General features: G+C 39.5%; 1 protein-coding gene across 12 annotated transcripts in view; it reads left to right on the top strand.

Moving 5' to 3' along the window:
• LOC120457837 (sialin) overlaps positions 1 to 27,154 on the top strand; it is a 91,227-nt gene that overhangs the window by 25,874 nt on the left and 38,199 nt on the right. For 5 of the 12 annotated variants that reach the window (XR_005617098.1, XM_039645350.1, XM_039645343.1 and 2 more), the window contains 2 exons: positions 11,668 to 13,776; positions 15,073 to 15,159. Coding sequence is in view for 11 of the 12 variants with exons in the window: in XM_039645350.1 (XP_039501284.1) it covers positions 15,078 to 15,159 (82 nt within the window). In the remaining variant the exon portion in view is untranslated. Of the gene's footprint in view, positions 1 to 11,667; positions 13,777 to 13,879; positions 13,992 to 15,072; positions 15,160 to 27,154 lie in introns of those variants that run through there. The other 7 variants (XM_039645341.1, XM_039645346.1, XM_039645345.1 and 4 more) reach the window with 3 other exon arrangements.

Here is a 27,154-nt window from a genome sequence, read left to right on the forward strand (position 1 = left end):
TATATTTCCTAGTGAAGAGAACCAGCTCGGTCTTTGAGGGGTAATTCCTAGTCCGTTACTTTTCTGTTACTTTTGGTCCAGCTGGACAAAACACTGAGTTTTTCGCTCATGAGATCGCATAGCGTTGGGAGGTATTTACCTGTGAACATAATAGCAACGTCGTCCGCATAGGCTATTATCCTGCAGCGCCCCCCCTTCCATGTCGCATAGTATCGAGTTGACTGCTATGTTCCATAGAAGTGGGGAGAGGACGCCTCCTTGCGGAGTGCCTCTGCTGACGTGCCTAGTGAGGGTTGACGCGCCTAGTGAAGACATAACCTTCGTGCAGGTGAGCAGTTGGTTTATGAGTCCCACCGAGTAGCGTTCCACCCGTCTCCGGTAATCGCCGTTGGGATGACGTTGTTAAAAGCTCCTTCTATGTCCAGGAAAGCTACCAGTGCATATTCCTTTTGGGACATCGAGACTATCTTGGAGACGAGAGAGTGTAGTCTCTTTCGATTTCCCTTTCTTGTAGGCGTGTTGCGTGTCTGTAATGAGACTTGGATTGAGAGTTGATCTCAGATGCAGGCCGATGATTCTTTCAAGGGTCTTTAGTAGGAAGGATGACAGACTAATTGGTCTGAAATCCTTGGGGGTCGTGTGTGATGGTTTTCCTGCTTTGGGAATGAAGACAATTCGGGACTCTAGCCACGATTGCGGTAGGTGTCGAAGAAGTAGGGACCTTTTAAAATTGTCAAGAAGCCAGTTTATGGCTATATTTCCTGCATGTTGGATTTGTGCGGGTATGATTTTGTCTGTACCTGCAGATTTGTATGGTTTAAAACTGTGTATGGCCCAATGGGCTTCAGTTGTATTTTCAATTTCTGATCAGAAGGAATGCCACGAGGATAGCTTTGCTTTCCTGATGGCTTTTTTGTAGTTTGCAAGGACCCTCTTGTAGGCGGTCCACAGGGCCTCCTCATTTCCTGCCTTGCCTATTCGGAGGTGGGATAGTTCTGCTGACCACCAGGGATGTTTTCTTTTTCTTTTGGGCTTGCTATTGGGGCAGGCCTTTTTAGTGCATAGTTGCAGGTTTCTGTGAAAATTGAAACTAGTTCGTTGAGACTAGATATTGTTTGAGGGTATGGAGGAGGATCCAATGGGAATTTGTTCCCTTAAAATATTTTTGTATTTTTGCCAGTCTGTTTTCCTTGGGTTTGTAAAAACTGCTGATTTTGATGGGTTGGTTGTGAGGGTCGTTTCTATATACCTGTGGTCCGAGAAAAAGTGCTTATCTAGCACCCTCCAGTGAGTTACTGTCTCTAATAGTGGTTTGAGACGAGAGTTAGGTCTATTACCTCTTTTCGGTTCTTAATGATAAAGATGGGGTCAATATCTTTATAACATATGAAGAGATTTGAACGAAAGATAAAGTTAAAAAGGAACTCACCGCGGTCGTTTGTGTTTGTACTTTCCCATTGTGTGTGATGGGAGTTTGCGTCACAGCCTATAAGGAGGCCTATGTTTTGCTAAGGTGCTTTTTGGCTAAAATGCAGGGCCTTACTTTACCTGGGAAAGCTGGGAACTGTTAGAAGCTTATATTCCTTAGTCCCTTATCCTAAAACCTTTCCTCCCACTATCCAGGTTCCTGGATCAGGACTATGTCGACTCCATCTTCAGCCAGATGGAGTTGAAGAGCAGTGGAAGCTGCCTTACTGTGGTGGAGGTTTATTTGCAGAAGCCTCACGGACATGTGCTGTGGTCATCTCCACCACGGTTGTATCGTCTCCCTCTTCGTCCGATAAGTCTAGGTCCGTCCCCATTGGACCCATGTTTGTAAGGCTGTGGAGGATTGAGGCATCGGTCGAGTAGCCGGACTCGGTTTCCGATGCCTCGATCTCGGAGGCAATCTCCTCGATCACTCATCCACTGCCTTCCTGATCCATCTTGGCGGAGTCCGATTTATAGACCTTTATGGTCACCCGAAGTTTAGCTCCCCGTGAGCGGCCTCAATGGGAGCTAGGGACTCCTTGTTTAGGATGAGGATGGCCTGGGTTGTTGGCCCCTCCATCTCGTCGACCTGCACCACTCGCCAGTCCGAGGTGGGAAGGTGCGGGTTGCATCGCTGCAGCATGCTGAGGATCTGGTCCGGCGCCTTGATGGATGCCGGGATCCATATCCTTGCACGGTGTCGGCAAGGTACGTCGGACCAGCTCAGAGCAACAAGTCCGGCGCCCTCATACACCTCCCCCAACTCTTTTACTGCGGCTTTGTACAGCTCCGCAGAGCGTTCATCGTCACAGGCGATCACCTTGACGCCGCCACCATCGCACGTCTTTGAAGACAGGAGGGGGGCCAGGTTCTTTGGCTAAAATTTCAAAGCATTTTGTGGCTAGGGCTGCTTCCACCCACTTCCACTTATTTCGTGGAATCCTGCCACTCGGGTCGTTTCTGTCGACCACGCCTAGGAGAATGCGGTTTTTCGCAATCTCCGCAAAAGATCGCTCTGGCTGTACGCGTTGCCGCTTTGCCGAGAGTCGGAGGGAACGTCCTGGGAGCGCTCCCTCTTAGTGGAGGTCGCTTTTTGACCTCTGTGGGCTTGGGTGGCTTGGGAGCTTCCTTGCCAAAGTTTGGAAAAACGGATCTTGCCCATTCCACCTTCTTCATCCATTCACCAGAAGAAGTCGTCACTGCCGTTTGGGTATGTTTTTTGGGAGATCCTGACTCCTTTTTGTTTTTATTTAATGACTCCATGTGATTCCCACGAGTTGCGCAGAAAGGAGGGTCCACCCGGGCGAGGATCCGCGACGCCCGGGTAAGGCTTCTTAGAACAGGGGGTTTCCAGGTACCCTGAGCTCTCCGTTTGAGACTGAGCTATTTTGTGACCCGGGCCCTCAGTCAGGCTGACTCTGGGCACGGGTCGCGTGACACCTTAGTCCGGCTCGGGACGCCCGACTACTTTTGGTTCCAGCCGCTCTCGCGTGGAGACTATAGTCGCACTTCCGGGTGTATGGACAATTACGGCACGTTCTTCTAGCACTACCCGACTGACGGCTAGTAAGTAATAATAATAATATTGAATGGAGCAAAAGAAAATATATACAAGGGACTCTGTTAAGTGGAGACTCAGGTGTGTTTGTGCTACCTCGAGCCACGGTCGTCACAATATCTTAAATATATTATGTATATATTATATATTTATTAAGTATTATTTAAATATATATAAAGCGGTTGACCGAACCAATTACATAAATATTATATATCTTATCTAGATATATATATGTATGATACATTATGTATATAGCCGTTGACCAAACAAGTAACATACATATATGTAAGATGGTGAAGCAGCGGAGCGTCACCAGAAAAGCAGCAGGAAGGCAGCAGAAAAGCAGCAGATTACCAGCAGAAAAAGCCGCAGATTACTGGCACAGCATCAGAATATCAGCAGAGGATTAAGCATTTTAGCATTAACATTACCGCAGCAGCTGAAGAGTACATAAGGCGCTATGACATTGGGAAAAAAAGGGCAGCAACGCGGAAGCAAGAGGAAGCGAGATAAGAGGAGAAGGAGGAATCAGCAGAGACAGGGAAGTGACGCCGAAGCAGAAAAAGTTAAGAAAGCAAAAAGAGCCGAACAATCTTGTTCAATTATTACTTATACGTTATAATAATAAATCGAGTTGAGCATAATAATTTAGCTCGTCCTAGTCTGAAAAGTGCAAGTGATCACGCTGTCCCGAGGTCTTAAAAGAAACAAGAAGCGGGGAAGAATAACGGTAAGTGAGAAGACAATAAAGCAAGAATTTTCTAGAATTCCGTTTGCGAAAGGAAGTCAGCCGTACTATACAAGGTCAGTGGCTGCTGCAGTGAAAAATCGTAAAATGACTGATTTGGATAACGACAATCAGAAGCTCGAAAAAGCAAGTGGAGCGCCCTCCAATGCAGCAGTTGGGGCTACTGAAAATTACTATATCGTCGAAAACACAAGGACGCTGAAGGATCTTGTCGAGCTCCTCAACGGAAAAAGGGGATTCGACGATAAAAACAATAATAGTTGCTCAGTTACGGCGGAAAGCTTTGAAAAATCATTCCTGAGTTTGACGGTGAATCCACACCAGTCAAGCATTGGTATGAATCTGCAGCGCAGATGTTCTTGAGCAGCTCCGTGATCGAAAAAAGCGAAAGCAGGAATCATTTTACGAGTATCTTTTGCAGATGAGCAAGATTGCATCACTTGGCAGCATAGATGCACGTTCGGTAATACGCTATATAGTGGATGGCCTAAAAATGAGGAGCGACTTTAAGTACACTCTCTATAGTTGTAAATTTTGTAGAGAGCTGCAGGAGCAGTATGAGGATTTTGAACGCGTAGCCGAAAAGGAAGATAAGTCGATCCAGTCAAGCAATGGTAATTGGACACCAAACCAGAAGAAGCAGCTCGAGTTCAACGATAGAAAGAATCATTGCTTTAACTGTGGGTCCGCAGATCCTTTGGGTAAAGATTGCAAGGCTGCCAAGAAATGCTTTAGTTGCAACAAAGAGGGACACATGTCTAAGATTTGTCCTGGATCAGCTGCTGGTATTCAAGTTGTGCGAAGTTCGAATCGCATGAAGAAGGTCACTCTTAACGACGTAGAAGTTGAATACCTGGTGCTGGAGCCGATGTATTTATATTGAGAAAGTTCATCTTCAACAAAATCCCGAATGTCGTCCTGGAGAAAAGCGATTCGAAGTTGCGTGAATTAGGAAAGAAAACAACAAGCACAGTTGGATGCATTTTTGCTGATGTTAAGCAAAAGTTTGTTGTCGTAAAGGATTCGATTTCGCGCTGCTTGGATTCGATTTCGTTTCAAAGTTCAACTTTTCATTGTCGGCAGAAGGGTATAAGTTTTCTTCCCCGCTGGGAGAGAGAGCTTGTGAGGAACCAAATCAGATGAGTATTTATAATATTAATACAAATGATGAAATCGATGTTCCGCAAAAGAAGTGTCGATGCTGATCCAAAACTATAAGGCAACGGATTCGGTTGCAGAAGTCCCAGTTAAGCTGCGAATTGTTCCAGATGGCGAGATCATCCCATTTCGTCAGCCCCCGAGTCGATTCGCAATTGCCAAAGAAAAAGGTGTTGAAAAACAGATTGGCGAATGGTTATCTGCTGGAATTATACGACTGTCTACATCAAACATTGCTAGTCGCCTGGTTCTTTTAAACAAAAAGGATGGCACACGTCGCATTTGCGTTGATTTTCGGAAGCTGAACTCTGTTTCAGTGTTTTCCCGTCCCGGACGTTCTAGAAAAACTGCAATAAGCGAAGTATTTCACCGTGATGGATTTGGAGAATGGCTTCTTTCACGTTGCTATAGAAGAAGAGAGCAAGAAATACACTGAATTTATCACCAAATCAGGACTCTACGAATTCAACAGACCGCCGTTTGGATTTCGAAACTAGCCGGCTGTTTTTATTCGCTATGTGAACCACATTATTCAGGAGCTGATGAACAAGGATGCTCTAGACTTATATATGGATGATATAATAATTCACGCCGAGACTGCAAAGCACTGTTTGGAAAAGATGGCACTAGTTTTTTTTGAAGATCAAGTGGCGAAAATTTCAATTCTTGCAGACAAAGATTTCCTTCTTGGGCCATAACATCGAAAACGTATATTTGTGGCCTGGGCAAGAGAAAACTGCAGAAGTTAGCAAATTTTCGGTGCCGAAGAACGTCAGAGCAGTACAAGCTTTTTTGGGATTGGGCGGATTTTTCAGAAAATTTGTGTTCAACTATTCACAGTTTGCACGCCCATTAACGGATCTGCTGCGAAAAGATGTTCGTTTTGAAATGGCTGATCCTCAGATGAAAGCATTTCAGAGGCTAAAGTATGCGCTGACAAAGGAGCCTGTTTCGAAACTGTACACCAGAGGAGCCAAAAACGAGTTACACACGGACGCATCGAAAGACGCATTTGCAGCGGTATTAATGCAAGTCGGATTGCAGACTTCACCCAATCCAGTATTGGAGCAAGAAGACAACCGAAGTTGAGTCTCGCCAACACAGTTACATTCTCGAAGCAAAAGCCGTGTATCTAGCGGATAAGAAATTCAGACACTATTTGCTGGGAACACCATTCAAATTAATAACAGATTGCGCTGCATTCAAGCAAACCCACCAGAAGACGGATGTGCCAAGAGCAGTAACGCAGTGGATTATTTATCTGCAGAAATTCGAGTTTGCATTTGAACATCGCCGAACGATCAAAGCAAGTTGACTTAGTCGATATCACAACCGTGTTATGCTCTCGTCCATGGAAATTGCAGCTCGTATTAAAAATGCGCAAGGAAAAAATGAAATGATAAAAGCAATTACGGAAATTCTCGCCAGCGGTTCTTACGAGGGATATAAGATAAAAGGTGGACTTGTATATAAGGAGGTGAAAGGCAGTGATCTTCTTGTAATTCCGAAAGCGAGGGAAAAATATGTTATTGTTGACGCCCACAACGCAGGTCACTTTGCTCTTCAAAAAACGGTCCATGGTGTTCAGCAATCCTATTGGATTCCTCATCTAGAGCAAAAGGTTTAGCAGGTTGTAAGCAACTGCGTAAGATGCATTATTTTTAAGAAGAAGATTGGAAAAAAGATAGGACTTCTATATTGTATCGACAAAGGTGATCAGCCACTTCATACGTTGCATGTTGATCATCTTGGTCCCATGGATGCAACTGGAAAGCAATATAAATACATATTTGCGATGGTAGATTCACTCACGAAGTTCATATGGCTTGTCCCTACAAAGGTCGGTAGTTTTTGGCAACCCAGTGCGCACTGCAAAGCATATGAAGGAAAGCGGTGTTCCCCGAGAAAACGGACAGATCGAAAGGGTGAATCGCACAGTTTTATCAATAATATCAAAGCTTTCATCGGAAGATCCAGGCAAGTATCAGTGCTGCAGCGAGCTGTAAATTCCCGCGTACGTCTATGTTATGGAGTCTGTATGCCTAATCTAAACTTTCTAGCTTTTGTAGTTCCTGAGATCTCAGCGTTCATACGGACGGACAGACAGACAGACGGACATGGCCAGATCGACTCGACTATTAATCCTGATCAAGAATACATATACTTTATATGGTCGGAAAGGCTTCCTTCTGCCTGTTACATACTTTTCGAATCTAGTATACCCTATTACTCTACGAGTAACGGGTATAAATATCTTTGTAGTTGTTGCTTATTATATATAGCAATACATATATTGATTCTGGGTCCATTTCGATTTGATGAAACCCTTTTGCCAAATCTATAGTTGTAAATATTGACATTTTCCTAATTTACCAAGGATTTCGTCCATGTTCGGTATTGGGTATCTGTCGGGAATAGTTATTTCATTGATTTTTCTGTAATCAATTACTACTCTATATTTAATTTTGCCAGAAGCATCCGTTTTTTTTGGTGCTACCCAGGTAGGACTATTGTATGGTGAATTACTTTCTCTAATTAAACCCTGATTAAGCATTTCCTGTACTTGGGTTTCGACTTCAATTTCGTGCGTTTGAGCAAGTGGGTACTGTTTTGAATAAATTGGGGAGTTGTGTGTTGTGTTTAATACGTGTTTAATGGTATTTGTAAATGTTAGCTTGTCTCCTTCTTTATATTGAAGACTTTTAAATTTATTTAACAAACCTTTCAGCTTTAAGGTTTCCTCCTGATTTAGATGGTCTAATCGAAACAGTGAAAAATCTATTTTATTTATTGGTTCCTGACCTGAATTTTTAATTGGTTCTGGTGTCTTTTGAATGTAAAAATTTTGGTTTCTTCCTGATTCTGAAGTAATTAATTTGTATGTTTTATCGAAAAGGGTAACTGTAGCATTTTTGTAATTTATAAATGATTGCGCATTTTCAACAATTTTCTGCCAATTAACATATCGTAATTATTAGAAAAATTGTGTACATAAAATTGTTCATTTGTTTTAAAAATACTATTTTTGGGTAACATAACCAAATTGTTCAACGTAATTGAGCCATTTGATGTTACAAATTCACATCTAGTATTTTGAATAGGAAGACAAAATATATTTCTATTGATCATATTTATTGTGGATCCTGTATCTGTATCTATAAGGCATTTGTAGGTGCAACCTGTGCAACCTGTTAACCGAAAATTTTCGTTTGGATTTTGTTTGTCATTTATTTGGACGGGTTGTACATATTTTTGGTCTTCATTAACGAACCCATGGTATTGATTGAGGTCATAATACTGCTGTTCATAACAATTTGGTTGAAACTGTTCGTATTCGTGCGCGTCTTGAAATCTCGATTCGTCAATCGACATTTTCGATTGTTCGCTGTCCGATGGTCTTAGATGTGGAGGGTTGTTGTAGTTGAGGGTTTGTGTTTCCCCTAAAATTTGCTGTTTGAGGATTTTGGGTTTTATTGGAATGTTGTGGAAAAGGGGTTTTGTGAATAATTGGTTGTGGGTTCATGTATGGGTTTGGTCCAAAATAATTAGGTGCGTGCCACATAGGTTGGTTGTTGGGTATCTGCTGGGTATAGGTGGGTCTAAATTGTTGCATGTATTGATTAAAATTAGGTTGGAAGGGTTGAGGATATTGTGGATGCCTTGGTCGATATTGAGTTTGGGTATTATTAGTATTAAATTTGTGTGTTTTAGAATTCTGATTAGGATTTGAGTTTTTATTCCGATTTTCAGGATTTTTATTCAGTTCAAAATTAATAAGTTCTTCATAAATCCCTCATTTTGTAATTAAAGATCTTAAGTCTGCAATATCATGATGAACCAAAATAGTAAATAATTGTATTGGTAGTTTTCTTATTAGTATTTTGATAGAGTCTCTAATAGCATGAACATAAATTAAAAAATCCGAATGGTTACCTTCTAGGTGTAATTTCGAAATCAGCAATTGACGTCGTCTTTCTGCTACTTCGCAGAATGTTCTTAGGTTTCCTCTGTAAGGTGTCTCCCGGAAGTTCTCCAGTAGTTTGTAGTTCGGTGTTTGGGGTTTAAATTCTGCGATGAGTCTAGATTTGAGGGTAGGCCAATCTTCGATGTACGGAAGCCCCAAAGATCTTGTTACTTGGCCGTCCAAGTTCCTTTCGATGGCTCCAAGTAGGATCCTCTGTTGTCGCACATCACTAGTTGGGTAGAGTGAAATTACGTAGTCCACTCTGCTGACAAAGGTGTAGAGGGTTTCTAGATCTCCTTTGAATGGCATGACATCTTTTAGTTGCCGACGGGCTTCGGCAAGGTTGTTATCGCTTAGTACCACGATTTGAGGTGCGGCAATATTTGGTTGCGACATTGTTATTGTAAATTTTAATTTTGTTTAAGTACACAACAAAAAAAAAATTTATTTGGTTTTATTTATTTATTTTTGTTTTGTTCTTACTTATTTTTTGTTTTGTTTTTACTTATTGAAGAGTAAAAAGGTTGTTTAAATTAAATTTAAATTTGTTTATTGTAACTTTTTAAGTTTGTTTCAGTACACAAAAATAATATTTATTTGGTTTATTTTTATTATTTTTGTTTTTAATTATTTAAGAGTCAACGTTTTTTTAAATTAAATTTAAATTTGTTTATTGTATTGGTTTTAACTTCTAGTTGCCTTTGGACTTAATGGTTTTGTTTAGTTTTTGTTTCACTTCCACTTTGTTTTTTGGACAACCGAATTGGATTATAAACCGGATTATAAAATTTAATTTATTTTCCAATCGAGGTTCTTTTTTTCGGATACTTTTTTGTATCCTACCGACTGCGCCAGTAAAATGTTTTTAATTACACTGAGCCGAATTATTGTCTCGTCCCGCTGACTAAAGACAACGCTAAGAATATTAAATAAAAAGATCGAAGAAAAGTATTTTTCAAGACTTTATTTATTAACTCTCAGCTTAAGACTGATTCAGGTGATAAAATATTTCTTATGAGGCCCTTAGTTTACATTTATTCAGGATGGGAGCAAGCTCTCCCGCTTGTGGTAGTATGTGTTTGTATGTAGGGAGAGCGGCATCGCTTACTCCGGGTGCAAGTGTTTATATCGTGGGATCTGCATATTCAGCATAGTCACATGTACTGGCTATGTGAATATGTCACTATATATATATAACAATATATAACAAATAAATGTATTATTTGAAATGTATTCCGAAACAAGTATTCCAGAACATTTACATATATTACAATACTTTCGTAAACGGTACTGGGGATGGTTTCTGGATAATTATCCGAATTAATTATTAGGAAAATGTTTATTGTATTCTAATTTAAGTAAAGGAAGTGTTCCCGAAGAGTATACCACAGTCAATTAATATTTTATTTTTTATTTTGTTAAAATACAATACGTCTGAATTTCAGTATTAGTAGCCTTGTTGGAGGAGGAAATGCAACCATCTGCAATATATAGATAATGTACAAACATAACTATGTATATTAGATTTTAGATTATTAGATTATATTAGATTATAACCGTTACTCGTACAGTAAAAGGGTATACTAGATTCGTTGAAAAGTATGTAACAGGCAGAAGGAAGCGTTTCCGACCATATAAAGTATATATATTCTTGATCAGGACCAATAGCCGAGTCGATATGACCATGTCCGTCTGTCCGTCCGTATGAACGCTGTGATTTCAGGAACTACAAAAGATAGAAAGTTGGATTAAGCATACAGACTCCAGAGACATAGACGCAGCGCAAGTTTGTCGATTCATGCTGCCACGCCCACTCTAACGCCCACAAACCGCCCAAATCTGCCACGGCCACACTTTTGAAAAATGTTTTGATATTTTTTCATTTTTGTATTAGTCTTGTAATTTTCTATCGATTTACCAAAAAAATTTTTTGCCACGCCCACTCTAACGCCCACAAACCGCCCAAAGCTGCTACGCCCACACTTTTGAAAAAGGTTTTAAAATTTTTCATTTTCGTATTGGTCTTGTAAATTTCTATCGATTTGCCAAAAAACTTTCTGCCACGCCCACTATAACGCCTACAAACCGCCAAAAACTGTGTTTAAGACTCTCCTCCCTTCCACTATCTGAGTAACGGGTATCAGATAGTCGGAGACTCGACTATAGCGTTCTCTCTTGTTAATAATGTTAACAAAAAAAAAAAAAGAAACGAAAAGAAAAGAAAAATTCATAATAAAATTGAAATTAAATATTTATGAATATTTTTAATAATGTGTTACATTCTTGCAAAATACAAACCCATATCTGAAAAAATTTCTAGTTTCAAAATGGAAATAACTAAATAACTTCTAGCGTTTACGTCTTTTGCTTTACGTAAGAACCGTTTGATTAAAGTGTGCCTTTCCTTTTTACATAAATCAAAAATATAGCAGGCAATGTAAGAAAACATTAACGTACATACTTTTAGATAAAATATTTTATATAAACAACAAATGTACATTAATGGTTTTGTTATATCCGTTACTCGTAGTGTAAAAGAGTATACTAGATTCGTTGAAAAGTATGTAACAGGCATTAGGAAGCGTTTCCGACCATATAAAAAAAAATATATATTATTATTATTACGCCCACTCTAACGCCCACAAACCGCACAAAACTACCACGCCCACACTTTTGAGAAATGTTTTGATATTTTATCATTTTTCTATCGATTTGCAAAAAAAACTTTTTTCCACGAACTAATTAGTTACGATCATGTTTATTTTTTAGCCACAAATCGCTGCTACCGTACATAGAAAGAAAGATAGCAGGGAGAACCATAAAATTATTGATTGACACCGGGGCTTTAAAAAATTGCATACAAGGATATCGTGGTACCAAGTCAAATATCTAATAAATTTCACACAATGCTTAGAGACCGATTAGCCGACTTTCATCAAGGAAAGGGTCGAGTATCTCGGATCTACGGTATCTAGTGGAGGTACACAACCAGTCCTAGCAAAGTAACTATTCAGAAATATATTCAACCCAATAATCTGTTTAGCGTTCGATCGTTCTAGGGCCTAGCAAGTTATTAAATACTTTGCCTCTATTGCTAGACCGCTGACTTTAATTCTGAAGGGAGAAAACTGAAAAGTTTCTGCAAGCCAGCCTAAAAAGATACCAATTTCTTTCGATGAAAAACAATTTTCTGCTTTTGAGAAACTTCAAAATGTTCTTTATTTAAAAATTGTAATGTTATTGTATTCCGATTATAGAAAACCGTTTGACATAACTACAGACGCTTCGGCTTTTGGTCTGGGTGCAGTCTTATCACAGGATGGCAAGCCTGTTCCAATAACTTCGAGAACTTTACAGGATAGACAGTTTAATTTTGCAACAAGTGAACGGGAGCTTTTGGCCATCGCTTGGGCTTTAAAATATCTTAGGAACTATCTATATGGTGGCAAGACATTAAACATTTTTACAGATTATCAACCGTTAACGTACGCCGTGTCAGATAGGAATCGAAATGCAAAAATCAAGAGATGGAAGGTGTTTAATGACGAACATTATGCATACAATTTTCTATAAGAAAAAGAATGAGAACTATGTTGCCGATGCACTATCCAGGCAGGCTTTTTATATTATAGAAAACGAGCCCCAGTCAGACATGGCAACAATACATAGCGAAATTTCATCGACTTATACAATCGAAACTATCGACAAGCCGGTTAATTGCCTCAGAAACCTAATAATAATAGATAAGGGGCACCGCAGACTAAACTCGAACTTTTGTTATTTTCGGGAGCATATCAAGGCATATAATACAATTTCTAAACAAAGAGACTTTACTCGGAAGAATTCGTGATGTGGCTAAGCCGGGTGTTGTGAATGCAATACACTGCGAATTAACTGTACAGGGTATCATTCAAAATAGTATTGTGTTTGAGTTTCCAGCAACAACTACCCGACACTATGAAAATCGTTTTAATAAAGCCGAGCAAGGGGAAATAGTATCTATGGAGCAAACAGAGCGCTTAGGACAGCACAGGAGAATGTATAACAAATGCTTCAATACTTCTTTTTCCCTAAAATTTCACAATTAGTCGATAGTTTTGTAGCTAACTGCTTGGTTTGTTAAAAAGCATGTAGGCGAGACATTGCATATTGATATATTTTCCATGGACAGGAACTTCTTTCTGACATGTATTGATAAACTTGCCATTCGCTATTGTGCAACCCATTGGCTCTCGATAACGGATTTAGAACCTGAAATTATGCAATTAATGAACTTCCCCATTTAAAGACAGTATTTTGTAACAATGAGCCGTCGATAAACTCCGAGTCGATCAAGTCACTTTTAATAAGTCGTTTCAATGTTGAGATAGCGAACACACCACCACTTCATAGTTTGTCAAACGGACAGGTGGAAACACACACACAGCACGCTTTTAAAAATAGCTCGATGCCTGAAACTTGAAAGTGGCATCAACCTAAATCTTTAGGCAACAATAAAATACAATACTACTAAATAAAACTGTGCATTCAGTCACTAATAACAGACCGATCGACACTATTTATTGAACTCCTCCCTAAATGACAAGCGAAATAGTAGAAATAGTTAATGAAGCTCAAGAAAAACAGCTATGAAGAGAAAACATGACAAGACGACACAGAACCTTTGAGGTAGGAGAAACCGTCTTGGTAAAACAAAACAATCGCTTGGGAAATAAACCAACCCCACGGTATAAGAAAGAAATAATGAAAGCAGACCTCGGGACAACGGTCCTCATAAAATGGAGGGTCGTTTATACAGATAATCTACGCTATGTTCGTCGAATATCATTATCTTTACTTTTTAAGTGATACTACCTTTCCTTGTGTGACCATCGCCAGGTAAGCAGAATACAAACATGACATTATCATTACATTTATCTTTTAAAAATATTTTATTATTTCCGCGACCTTTTTTTTTTAACAGTTTAAAGTACGTGATGAAATGCTAGACACGAATGGTTTTAAAAAGTTAAGATCCACGCAACCAGAAATATTTCCTTGAAGTACCATAAAAAAAAAAGCCAAAACAAAACAACATGATCTCAGTATAGCGAGTGAGTGTTGTATTTAGTGAGTGCACTCTAGTTAGATTTGAATTCGAATTCCTGATAAAAAAAATTACTAAAGTTATCTTAACCCTTTTCTCAATATGTTCAACTAAATAACATTAATACTTGCAATCAATAAGCCTTTTACTAATATCACTAAAAGAAATTTTTAGACTTAATTTTTGTATTAAAACTGAAACTACATCCTATGTAGCATAGAAGAGGGAATTAAAATATATAAATGTATTAACTACTAACTATTTTTGTACTTGGTTAATAAAACGAAGAACGGAATAATATCTGCAATCACACGCCATTTGGATGGTCAATCAGTTAAGCCAACATCATCGTCAACAAGTAGTCGGCTACAATAAAGATAAGATGTTTTCTAAGTTAGCTACGATCATTTCCGGAACCTTGCTGCGAACCCATGACAAGGAGAATCAACAGGGTTAACGAAATTCATGGATCATCCAGATGCACAGATCTAACATTCCTTCGATGGTTTAACGCAAGACCAAGTTGGCAAAATATCGAACTTTATTTATTACTTAAGATCCGCTTTCAAATAGATTTGTCAACTATAAAAAGTCTGTGGAAAGCCTTCGGCTTAGAAGGGGCGTAGTTACAATCACACAGCAGAAATTTATGAAACAGAAAATATAGCCGTAAGCCTAGGTCATTAGTCTTGGGTAGTAGGGCAAGCTTTAGAAATACAAATATTGTTGTACTTTGTTATGTCGATCAAGCTTCAGAGATAAGAACATAAGCGCCGCCGTGCGCGGTGTCGACTCAAAGCCGAATTATTATTATATAATATAATATAAATATTGTTTTTAAAATTACAACAATAAAATCTCGTAATGCATACATATATGGCTGCCAATTTTGTTCTCCATTGCGTAGAAAACATCTGATTAACATGGTATACCCTTTGTATAGGTATTATAAATAAAAATTAGCGCAGGAGCTCATCGATAATACCAAACATTTCTATCTCGGTCCTTTGCTTAAATAAAATCCATTTAATTTATAATTATATTCCTGGTATGTATGTATGTAATAAACAAATTTTTTTTATCTAAAGGTAAAATGTACAATTTGAGTGGATCATATACTTCGCCGCAAGATGATGTTCTGTCTGAAAGAGCTCCCCCATCCAGGCAACTTCGTGGTAAGCCTTTTAATAAATTTTAAATGTATTAATCAATAAAAATCAAGAGACCGCTATAGACGAGTTCCTCGACTATCAAATAACCATAACTAAACTATTAGGAAATTTATTGGCCATATAGGAAAAAAAATCAAAATTTTTTTTTATGTTTTCGATGGTTTTTAGCCGCTGCGTTTCAGGCCAAAATGTTTTCGGAATACCGATACAAATTGGCTAGACAAATAGTAAAACGAAAAAAAATCGAAACATTTTTTAAAAGTGCGGATGCGGCCGTTTTTTTGTAAAAAATTAGAAAAGTATTAAAAAATGAGAAAATATTAAAACACTATAAAAACTGCAGGTGTCGTAGTTTTGCGCTGTTTGTGGCCGGTAGAGTGGCAAGGTTATATAACAAACTTGCGCAGCATTAGTATCACTAGAGTCTGCATGTTTAATTTCAATTTTCTCGTTTTAATAGTTTCCGATGTTCTTACCGACGGACAAATCAACTAGTCTTTAAGCCCAAACCACTATTAATTCGAACAGCAATATATTTTTTTAAAGAGAGAATTTTATTCTCTTTTCGATGAAAAAAAGTGTTATTGTATTTTCAATAACAACAACAATATGAGTAAATTATTCAAAAGGTAGACTGAAGAAATAAGAAAATAATACCATTTAATCGAGAATGGTTTTATTTACTGGGAAAAAAATTCATCTGGGCCAAAATATGAAATTAACTCGTGAACATTTTCGTGCGTTCATTTTTCACAACTTTCGACGTGGATTATCACGACAAGAGTGTATCGATTAACTAAAATTTGTTTGGCTATGAAGCACCATCCTATAGCATTGTGAAAAGCTGGTACAACGAATTTAATCGTGGCCGACGCTCGCTCAAATACGAGTTCCATGAAGGTCGTCCAAAAACAACAGTTGTGCCAGAAAACATCGATGCCGTACGGAACTGATAATGCAAGACCGTCATGTAACATACCTACAGATAGAGGCATGCCTATGCATTTCTCCCACCAGCATACATTCGATATTGCATGAACACCTGGCCGTAAAAAAGGTTTGTTCTCGTTGGATGCCGCACAATTTGACAATCGCTCAAAAAAAGGATCGTGTGGATTGGTGTAAAGAAATGGTGAAAAATATGATTGCGGTGCTTCAAAAGACGTTTATAAGATCGTCACAGGTGACTAATCGTGTCGGGCCTGGAGCGCCCAACGAGAGCAGTGCTGGCTACACAGGCGTCTTCCTTCTTGAGGTTTATGTATTATGAGCCCAGAGGGTTGCACTTATGAATTTTTTAGCATGGTAGCCAAGATATTCTCGCTGCAGGTAAAAATGCTTACAATACCATTGCGCATATATTTACCATTGTGGCGTCCAATAAAATCAAGGGCAATTCTTAGAGACTACTTGATAATTGTCTTAATTAATAATAATTAATTAATAAATAAATAAATAAATATTAATTAATAAATAATAAGGGATGAGCTAAGGGCAGTGCGCGACATGGCGATCTGATTGGAGTAAGTCGGCCTGTGTCCGAAACGTATTTCATATGGACTTAAAAATGTTTAGCTTATGATAGCTAAAGGCTTAAGGAATTTAATGTGTGCGCGTAAGACAGTTCACAATAAAGCGCTTCTGAACGCATGACTTCATAGATGATACTACGTCGAACTGAAGTTCTCATATTGCTGTGGCTAAACAAACTTAATAGGATCAGAAACGCTTCCTCCCACTCGTTAAATACCGTTTTTTTTTTTTTTTTTTTTTAATTCCTGTTTCTGTTTAGCACTTGCCCATGTGGTGTTTATTTGGGCTAGTTCTTAGTGAGCGGTTCTTCTCCAGGTTGCTCTTGGCCTTCCTACTCGCCTGCTTCCTTGGGGGTTCCAGTCTAGTGCCATCCTCACTATGCTACTCGGGTTTCTTCTGAGAGCGTGCCCTATCCACATCCATTTTTTCTTCCTTATTTGTATGTGAATCGGGACTCGTCTGTAACGCGCCTATTGGCTATTCTGTTTGGCCAAAATACCCAACATATGACTCTCAGACATTTGTTGCTGAAAGCCTGTAGCTTCTGCGTTATTTTCTTCGTGGCGAGCCATGTCTCACTATAGTATTATGGTGCAGTATGGATTTCACACACGCATTGTAGATCCTGAGCTTTGTTCGTCGGCTGATTTGTCGGTCTCTCCATATGCGGTATGATCTCCCAAATGCTGAGCGGGCTTTGCCAAAACGACTGGAGACATCATCATCCACTCCACCACTGTTGGATATGATGGTGCCGAGGTATGGGAAACTGGTAATGAACTCGATTGGGTTCCCATTTATGTTGATGTTTCCTAGAGTGGTGGAAGCGCATAGCTTTTGTTTTCGCTATGTTTATCTCGAGCCCTACGCTGCTGGCTATCCTGACGAGGTCGTCACTTTTCCTCTGTATGTCGTCGAGTCTGTGCGTTATGAGACAGATGTCGTCTGCGTAGTCCAAGTCCTCAAGGTGTCTGGTGAGGTTCCACGTAATTCCGCGCTTGGAAGAGCATACTTCGCTCATTAACTCGTCGACTACGTTGTTGAAGAGGAGTGGTGACAGCGGGCATCCTTGCCGAAAGGTGCACTAGTTTTTCCATTGTTGAGTACCGCCAGATTGGCATCCTCATACATCGATTTGATGATGGCGATGAGATTTGCAGGTACTCGTTTTCTTGCACGTGCTCGCCATATTGCTGCTCTTTCAACTGAGTCAATTGCCTTCTTGAAGTCGATGAACAGGAGGTAAAGCGGGGCTCTCCATTCCACAGCTTGCTCGGTTATTATGCGTAGTGTATTTGCCTGGTCTTCGCAACTCCTGTGTGGTCTGAAGCCTGCCTCTTCGTCTCGAATTGTTGGCTCAATTTTTTCCTGGAGGCGTTCGTTCAGAAGTGTAGCTAAGATCTTGTAGCTGGTGTTGAGCAGTGTTATCCCTCTCCAGTTGTTTCAGTCACTAAGGTCGCCTTTTTTGGGAAGCTTCACAATGATTCCGCTTTTCCAGGAGGCTGGCACCGTCTCGCCTTCCCATATGCATGAGAAATGTGGATGCAATATTTCAGCCATCAGTTGGGTGTCAACTTGAAGCAATTCGGCTGGTATGTTGTCTTCGCCAGCTGCCATGTTGTGCTTCAGCTTCTTTATTGCATTCACGATTTCTCTTACATTCTGGGGTGCAGAGGGTATCCTGATACTCCCAGTTCCATGCTGGCCCATGACAGATCCTAGTCCGGTGTTGTTGGGGCCAATTTTTGCATTGAAGTCACCCATGAGGATGTTAATGTCACCTTGCCGTAGCTTGTTGAGGGTTGCTGTAAGGGCAGCATAGAAGTCGTCCTTGGTGTCGTCGTTTGCGTCTTCCGCCGGGGCATAGCATTGAGTAATGTTTATGTATCTAGCTCTACATCTGAACCTAGCGGTTATGATTCTATCAGAGATGGGTTCCCAGGAAACCAGTGCCTTCTTTATGCGCTTGGACACGAAAATTCCCACTCCATATCTGCTGCCGTCGCTGTTGCCACTGTGTAGGACTAGATTGCTATCTGATGTTGTTGTTTCCCCACTGCCAGCCCACCTCATCTCGCTGATTCCAGCTATTGCAATGTGGAGTTTTTCCATCTCCGCCTCGAACTGTGCTAACCTAGATGGTTCTCTTAGAGTTCTAACGTTCCATTGTCCAATTCGTGTCCGTTTTGATATGCTTTTGGTCGTCATCGAATTTGGGGGGCCGTTTATGTTTAATTCTCTCGTATTTGTTTCGGTAATCGATTAAGTTTTTCGACCGATCTGGTGATTGGTCAGATGCGGCTTATCCCAGTGGTGGGGCTGCCACCTAACGTCATCGGGGAGTGGCGTCTACGGTGATGTTGCTAGTCGTAGAAAAGAGAACAGTCTGGTAACGCCCGTCAGGCCCGGCTGCGTGTTGTTTCTGCTCGCAGAACACAGAGTGCACTTGGTGACTCCGTTTTACTCCATATAGCGTGGAAAGGGGGTGAGGCGGTTGGGCAAAAGTAAGCTGCCGAAGGTTGTTGTATTAGGCATTATGGATGGAAGAAAAAAACTAGAAAAGTATCTTTTTTTGAGAGGAAAGTTTGTGTGGCCATGCTCTCGTCATGGGTGGGGTTTGAACCCACGACCTCGTGTTTGACAGGTAGTTGCGCTATCCACTACACCACGAGGCCCCATTAAATACCGTATCGAACCGATTTTGCTGGTCTGCTCGCTATGTAGTACGTGCGGTTCGCTCAAAAGATTTTGTTTGTTTGTCCTACCGCATTTAAAAACATGTTTGCATGGTTACCAGTAACTCGTTTGTAGTTTTGTAATTCCAATGTACATTAATCTTTCTCCTAGTCCAATTGGATTTATATGTGTGCTGCGGGATTTTCCTCTGATGGTTGATGGTAACTTCCCCAGGTACTGCCGTGGGTACTGGACTGGGGTAAAAGATGGGCTGTTGTCCTTAGGCCTCCCCTGTGCTGGCCGCAACCTCCTGTCCCTTGCTCTGTCGCGGCCGGTCCCGCCAGACGCCTGTATAATTCCCACTGACAATCCAGCCATTCGCCAAGCTTACGCCGCAGCGCCTATAGCGAGGCACGGACTCGATGGATCAACACCAGGGTCTGATCTTGATTGGTGTTGTAGCAAGGCGTTTCAACTCTATTGTTTTGCCTTAGAGGAACTCAGGTTCTTGAGTCTCAATTCGCCGACTTGCTTTGCTGACTTTAACGGCCCTATCTCTCTTGCTGATTAAGTGCTTCACGTTGTTCACTTGCGTTCTGATTCTCCTCGTCTGTCTAGATCGGCCTGCTTTTAGAGGCCTCCTTTAACCAATTGCTTTTAAAAATATCAAATTTGGTCGAAGTCTAATCAAAAATTTGGATGTATATCAGTGCCTTTCAAGCAGTGTTTAAAAATCTGCAGTCAAACTAGGAATATTCGCAGTATTTTAGCTTTTTAAAGCATTACCTGCTAATTGCGAAAATCAAAAGTCGCAAAATGAGGTGTTGCATTCGATACTGCGGCGTTGGTAGTCTCAGCGTTATAAGTCGGCTTCCTCTACTTTTGATTTTGTTCGCTGTTGCTTTCGTGCTGATCGAATCAAACAAGGAGACTGAAGCTGATTTCACATTTTCGCCACTCCTTGATTTTTGCTAGGATAAATTATGAAAAAAAAACAATAGGACCGTCATCGGAAAGGATTAGTAAAATTAGCTAGTGAAAGTGGTTGTTTCTAGACCCTATGGGAGGCTGATTGAAAAAAAATATAATTAAAAAATAGGCCATTAACCGTAGTTAAAATACTAGACGAATCCATAACGAAATATTAACTTAAAATATAAATATAGCGACCTCATCTGGCCTAGCATTACCTTAATATTAAAAACAATCCTAACCTTATGGATAGTTTGTCTTAGGAGTTAAAACGAGAAAGAACTAACCATTATCATTAAGACAAGAAGAACATTTATTACATGAACTATAACATTTGCCAATCTTACTCTTAACGTGGACAAAAGCCAGTTTCGAGTAACAAGCATCAATTATTTGGGGTACGTCATTAGTAGTGGAGGTATTTGTACCGACCCAGCAAACATCTCGTGTGTACTAAATAAGCCAGCCAGCTCCCTAAATCTGAAGCAAGTAAGGGGATTTCTTGCAGTCAATGCTCAAGCACGGCTGACTTTCGAGGATATTGAAAGCAATAACAGCAGTGATGTAGGTTGAGTAGTTAGACGTTCAAAATCGAATTAAAATATTTAACCAATTGTCTCAAAACTAGAATCGCCTATTCCGGTAACACATGCTGCCAATTTTGTCCTATTAAGTTGAAGCTGATCTGCGAATCCAGAGTTGAGCAGAGCACGGCAAGGAACGCAGATTCCTAAACAGTTCTTCACTAATACGATGGCAGTGGCTACAAGCACAAAATCTTTACTGAGATCCTGTGCAAGAGGCGCAGCAGCAGTTCCAAGCAACGCAGAGGGTTGTACTGCATGGTGTAATTCAGAAGCAAGCTTTTCTCTAGGCTTTGAACTTTCATGTGATAAAGGCGAGGCCAAGTTTCCCAGATGAAGGAGAGTGTGCTGAAGTTGCACTTCCTCAGTTGATGACCACACTTAAGGCAAATTAAACAAAAAGTCAGTCTTGAAATCGATTAGCTGGGGAAGCATTGCGGAAGGCTCAGGTCGCAGGGCTGAGCCTAGTATTGGATAGAAGGACAGACCTACGTAAATCAGATGCTCTGTTGCTTCCCACCTGATTGCCTGGCTCATAGCTTGCCATGACGTCGCTGCTCCAGAAACGATGTCATGGATTCCCATGTTGGAATTAAATGTTTGAAGATTTTGGGTATTCTAAATGCTCCTCCCATTTCGCTAGACTCGATGGATCCAGCATTCGGACATTTACTTGGGCGATAATGCATCCAGCGATTTGTCCCGTTGAGCCCATTCCATTTAGCTCACGAATATGACCGTCGAATTTATCAGACAGTTCGAGAAGCATTGAAACGGAAGCACTCTGCACTGCCCATGTCCCCAGAATCTCAGTGATGTGTGCCTGAAATACCAAACGACGATTGTCGGATTGAACGCTGCTGATGGCTACAATTACACGGAGAAATGCCGTCAGCAAAGATAGAGTGCGAATGCATTTGCGAGGCGCGCTTTAAAATCTCTCCCTGCCCCGAGGATTTAAGAGTCACGACAAGTCACTTTCAATTTCCTCAAAATAAAGTTCTTTGAGCTCGTTGAGAATTTGCTAAAGCTCATCGATCACCTCCAACCTCACATGAAAAACGGACTCGTCAACGGAAATTAATGCAGATCTATTATAAATATCAGTCGCATTGAGCCTTAAAAATGTCGCATCAGCGGGAACAGCAACAAGAAAAAAGCGGCAGAAACACTGACACTAAATTCAAGCGGGAAGATGAGCGCAAAAAAGAAATAGCGGAAGCTTCGGTTATTATACCCGTTACTCGTAGAGGAAATAGGGTATACTAAATTCGATGAAAAGTATGTAACAGGCAGAAGGAAGCGTTTCCGACCATATAAAATATATATATTATATATATATATATATAATATATAATATATATATATAATATATATAATATATAATATATATTATATATATATATATAATATATAATATATATAATATATAATATATAATATAATATATAATATATATATAATATATAATATATATAATATATAATATATATTATATATAATATATAATCATATATATTGTTCACGCCAGAAGGGCGCAAACAGTTGAGCGGCAGTGTAAGCGGCCAATGCTTGTACTCAAAGCTCCTCCACGGCTCGCAAGCACCGCTGCTCGCGCTCTCCTTCTCTCATCTCGCTCTCCCTCCTTCCCGCAAGGTATTCACCACTCCGCGGTCCCGCGGCATTTCCAATGTTAGTTTTAAGTTAGTCTTAATTTACAAGTGTTACAATAAAGTGCATAATTGAAGTCGATCCCGGGCGTTTAATTTCTGGAGGATTTAGCAGCAGCAGCCGCAGCAACAACAATTAATTCCGCCCACTCCATTTCATATATATATATAATATATAATCATATATATATATATAATATATAATCATATATATATATATATATGAAATATACACTCAACATCGAGTCAATTATAGTTAAAGATCCAAACAGCTTTGTATGATTTGCACTATGTATTGTTTATGCACAAATTACGTCGGGGTCACCAAATGTTGAGCAAAAAAGCTTTTCTATTAGCTTTTTTCGAGCAAAGAAATTTTATTTTTATGTAGTGATTTTGAACGATAATGGTTTATTTATATTAGCAAAGTCTAACATCGATGCATAACTCTCGAAAGCGAAAGTTAATTCAATTGCAGATCGTACAGCACAGATATATAGGACACATACACTGCATTAAAAGCTAAATTTACGTATAGCGAAGATTACCCAAAATTAAATAAGATATATTTTTGTAAATTCGTACAGAACATGCGGGCGGAACGGAGTTTCACGATAAACAGGCCTGGCAACTCTAGGTTCTTGAAACATTTAGAGCAAAAGTGCTTTGTCAGGCACACGGAATGCTGAAGATCATAGCGAAGCTACACCGTAATCTATTTCGGCCCGGGTTCCCGTGACGCATGTTAAGAGAACAAAGCTTGTCTAGGATGGTCTGTACTTCTTCCTCGGACGGCTCTTCTTCCATGTTCTCCGGTATGCTTCCTTCTTTTCGGTCCTCCCTGTATTTGTCCTTGCCTGCCGTTGTTATCTCCAGCTCCAGATTTCCGTACCTTAGTAAGCTGTGAGCTCTTGATAGGAAATCCATTCCTAGCAGGATTCCACCCGTTACCCTTTCCAGTATCATGAACTATATTGTAAACAACCTTCCCCCAAAACGGATTTTTGCGTCGAACATTCCCATCGTCCCTAGATCCATTGGCGAGCGTAATCTATTTCCTGGTTTCGGTCCACTTTCCCTGCTCCCTTAGATCTCGGTTCTGGATTTTGCTTCGTGATGCTTCTGTGTCCATAACTGGACACTTGTTCTCCGATTCTTACTCCGGCCACTATCTGGAATCCATCGCAGTTTAGATGTTCCCCTGGGGCTTTACGCCCACCTATGGGTGAGCATTGTCCATCGTATCGACCATTTGAATGAACTGCTCGGACCGTATCCCCGGGAAGCAAGGAAACGATGGGTTGTTAATAGTAGTAGAACACTTTAACAAATATCATTGGTTACACCCCCTAAAAAAATGTACTTCAACGACAATTATAGATTACCTTTTCAAAACAGTTCACGAAACGACAATAAGCGACAATATAGCACAATTCAAAGCTTCGGAATGCAACGCCTTTCTTACTGAATTGGGGTTTACGCCTAATATATATATACATATATACCACTTTAAACTCACCACAGAAAAATACGGCCGAGTGTGACAGGAACTTTACTAGTATATCATGTTTCCCAAGCGGGTAGTTTAGCCATTATTTGAAAAGACATCCAGGCCAATATTGGTCGTGCCTACGATCGCAATGTGAGCCACTTTAACCTGCGCGCGAAGCCCATTTCCTTTAAGCAAGGACATGATACATTCCGTTGAAATTTTGTCCAAAGCAAACTAGCGCAGAATTTCAAAATTAGGATTTGTTAAGTTCGGAATTAAAAAGAAACTTGGAAATTGTTATTGTCAGCATAAAAATTTACAACGAAAAGAGGTAGGAACGTACCATTCGAAATACATTCGAAAAATGGAGATAGAAATAGTTTTCCAAATTTCCAATAAAAGCACAGCTACATTAACCTTCGGCTACATTAACCACGCGGCTACATTAACCTTCTTCTTAACAACCGGAAAAAATTTCTGCTAGATTTTTTTGTAAGTCCTCTTAATAGAGTTCAAGGTTACGACTACTGACTAGCATTGCCCGATCTGTGCAAATAGATATCACGTGATCTGTTCCCGCATTGGAATGAAAACCTCCTCGGAGGGAAACCGGCAGACAAACTCCCAATAATTTTCCTTAAAACCAAGTTTCATTATTCCTAACTTTGTAGAAGAGTAAGATCCCAAATCACCAATTGATTGGGTACAGCGAGTGTCGAGAATTAGTTATACCTCTCGCCTTCGCATTCTTAATCAACTATAAAACAAATTTTAGCACAAAAACCAATCATTATTAATAATAGTATATATATAATTTTAAAGTAAATATTAGTTTTTTCTACTTTATTTATGACATTTGAAAAGAAATAAGTAGTATCTATGTAAATGGACCATTTTTGTAAATGTATTTTGTATATATTGTACGTTTTCTTGTGAACCAACATTTTGCACTAATTAATAATTTACTAACTTGGCTACTTTTCATATATTGTTTTTTTTTTGTTCAAAATTAAAATTTTCGTTTTAAGTTTGTTCAGTTTAATACAAATTATTTGGTTTTGATCTTGTAATTATACCTGTTACTCGTAGAGTAAAAGGGTATACTAAATTTGTTGTTGTTGCGTGAGCGAGGCATGTCTGTTAGGCGTAATGATCGAAGACTGACTGACCCAATTCTCTCTTTACAAAATCAGAATTTTGCGTTGTTCTTAACTCTACATGCAATACCAACACATTTTGGAGACTTATTCCAGTCCGCATACACCAATACTAATGCACACTGCATATTTCTGTATGCTTCTCGTTTTCGTGCAGACTTCTACTTCCCCCCGCTCACTCCCGCGACCAGACTACGTTCGGCAGAAACTCTAACGGTTGTCTGCCGCGCATTAAAAGAATAGAAAAGGCGCCTGCATGGTGCGTGCCAAGCAGAAAGACGCAATTGCTAAAAATGTCGTTAAATTCAAATGATCTGCGACATATTTGTTGGAATAAATGTGTATGTCTTGATCAGCTGTTCTGATAAAGCATAATGTAATTTTAAATTACATTTTATTTATTTATTTATTATATTAGATAGAGTAGTTTACAAAACTAAAATAACTTTAATGGTATAGCACTTGCTGCAGGGGCCTATGGCTATGTTGGTTTACGATGGGTTTGTACCTTAATCTAGTTAATGGCTAAATAATTGCTGTGCTTGGTATGTACATTTGTCTTATTAGTTTCAGAGTTTTTTTTGTATAATTTGGTTGATTTGAGGAAAAGTATGAGTTTTTGTATGTTATCCGGGTTGGGTTTGCTAAGAAGATCTAGAGGGTTAGTGTTGCCAAATATGGTTTTTTTGGTTTGTAGGATGGTTTAAGGTAATAGCAGGTGTGTGAGTTCTTCATATTAATTGATTGGTACCATTGACTGCAGTTTATTAGGGTTTCTTTCTTTTTTGTCGCAAGTTCATCTTAAAGATGTTTTTATGTCTGTGTTATTTATGTTTGGGGTGAGGATAAGTAGCATATTGCTTGCTGATTTTGCAGCTCGATCAGCTAGTTCATTTCCTGTAATACCTGAATAACCGGGAATCCACATTATTTTAATTTAAGGTGCATGTTGCCTTATTAGTGGTCGTATTCTGTTGTGGTAAAATTTGTTATTATGGGTATTTAGGATTGAGTCTTTTGCTGATAGGGAGTCGAAACATGAATATGGAGGCAGTATACCGTATTTCAAGATGTTTGTTTCCGTTGTAATGGTGAATGTTATTGTGCAGTTAATTTTTGAACCGTCAGTGAATATGAAATTATGAGGTTTAAGGTTATTGTTTGTGTGTTCATATAGTTTGGTCTGGAGATGTTTCTTGTTTCTTATGGATTCTGAGTGATGTGCCTTTTAGATTGGGGAGGGTCCATGATGGCCTGTGTTTATAAAGTTTTACTGGTTTGTAGGGTAATATGTCTAATATTGGTGTTATTTTCTTTTTTGATTTTTTATGTTTAACGAACTTGTAAATTGGTGTGTTTTTGGAAGAAATTAGTTTTTGTGATAGCTAGTCTATTTGAAGGTCTCGTTTCATTTCTAAAGAGGGAATATTTTATTCGTAGAGTAAGTTATTTGTTGGGGTGGAGCGATAGGCTCCGAGGGCTAGACGGATTGCGGAGTTGAATGGTGTTTTTATTTCGTTTATAATACTTTTGGGTACGTGACCGTATAGAAACTAACCATACTCTAATTTGGCTATGACCGTTGCCTTCGCGACATCTAGTAGCTTATTATTATTTAGCTTATTGTAGAGTTTGGGTAGAAGTAAGTTTATGTGTGTGTTCCATTTATATTTGTTGTTTATGGTCATTACTAGAATTTTTAAGGAAGTATCTGTAGGAATTTGGATGTTGTTGCAGCTAATCTTGCAAGTACAGTGGTGCTTTTTACATATGTGGAGGTGTTTGCATTTGGATAGGGATAGCAATGCTCCTGAGTAGGAGCCCCAATTTTCTATATCGTTTAATAGGATGTCTAAGCTGATTTTTGTATTTGTGTTTTTATTGAAATTTATTATAAGGAAGAAATTGTCGGCG

This window comes from Drosophila santomea, unplaced genomic scaffold, assembly GCF_016746245.2.
Source record: "Drosophila santomea strain STO CAGO 1482 unplaced genomic scaffold, Prin_Dsan_1.1 Segkk83_quiver_pilon_scaf, whole genome shotgun sequence".
Classification (NCBI taxonomy): domain Eukaryota; kingdom Metazoa; phylum Arthropoda; class Insecta; order Diptera; family Drosophilidae; genus Drosophila; species Drosophila santomea.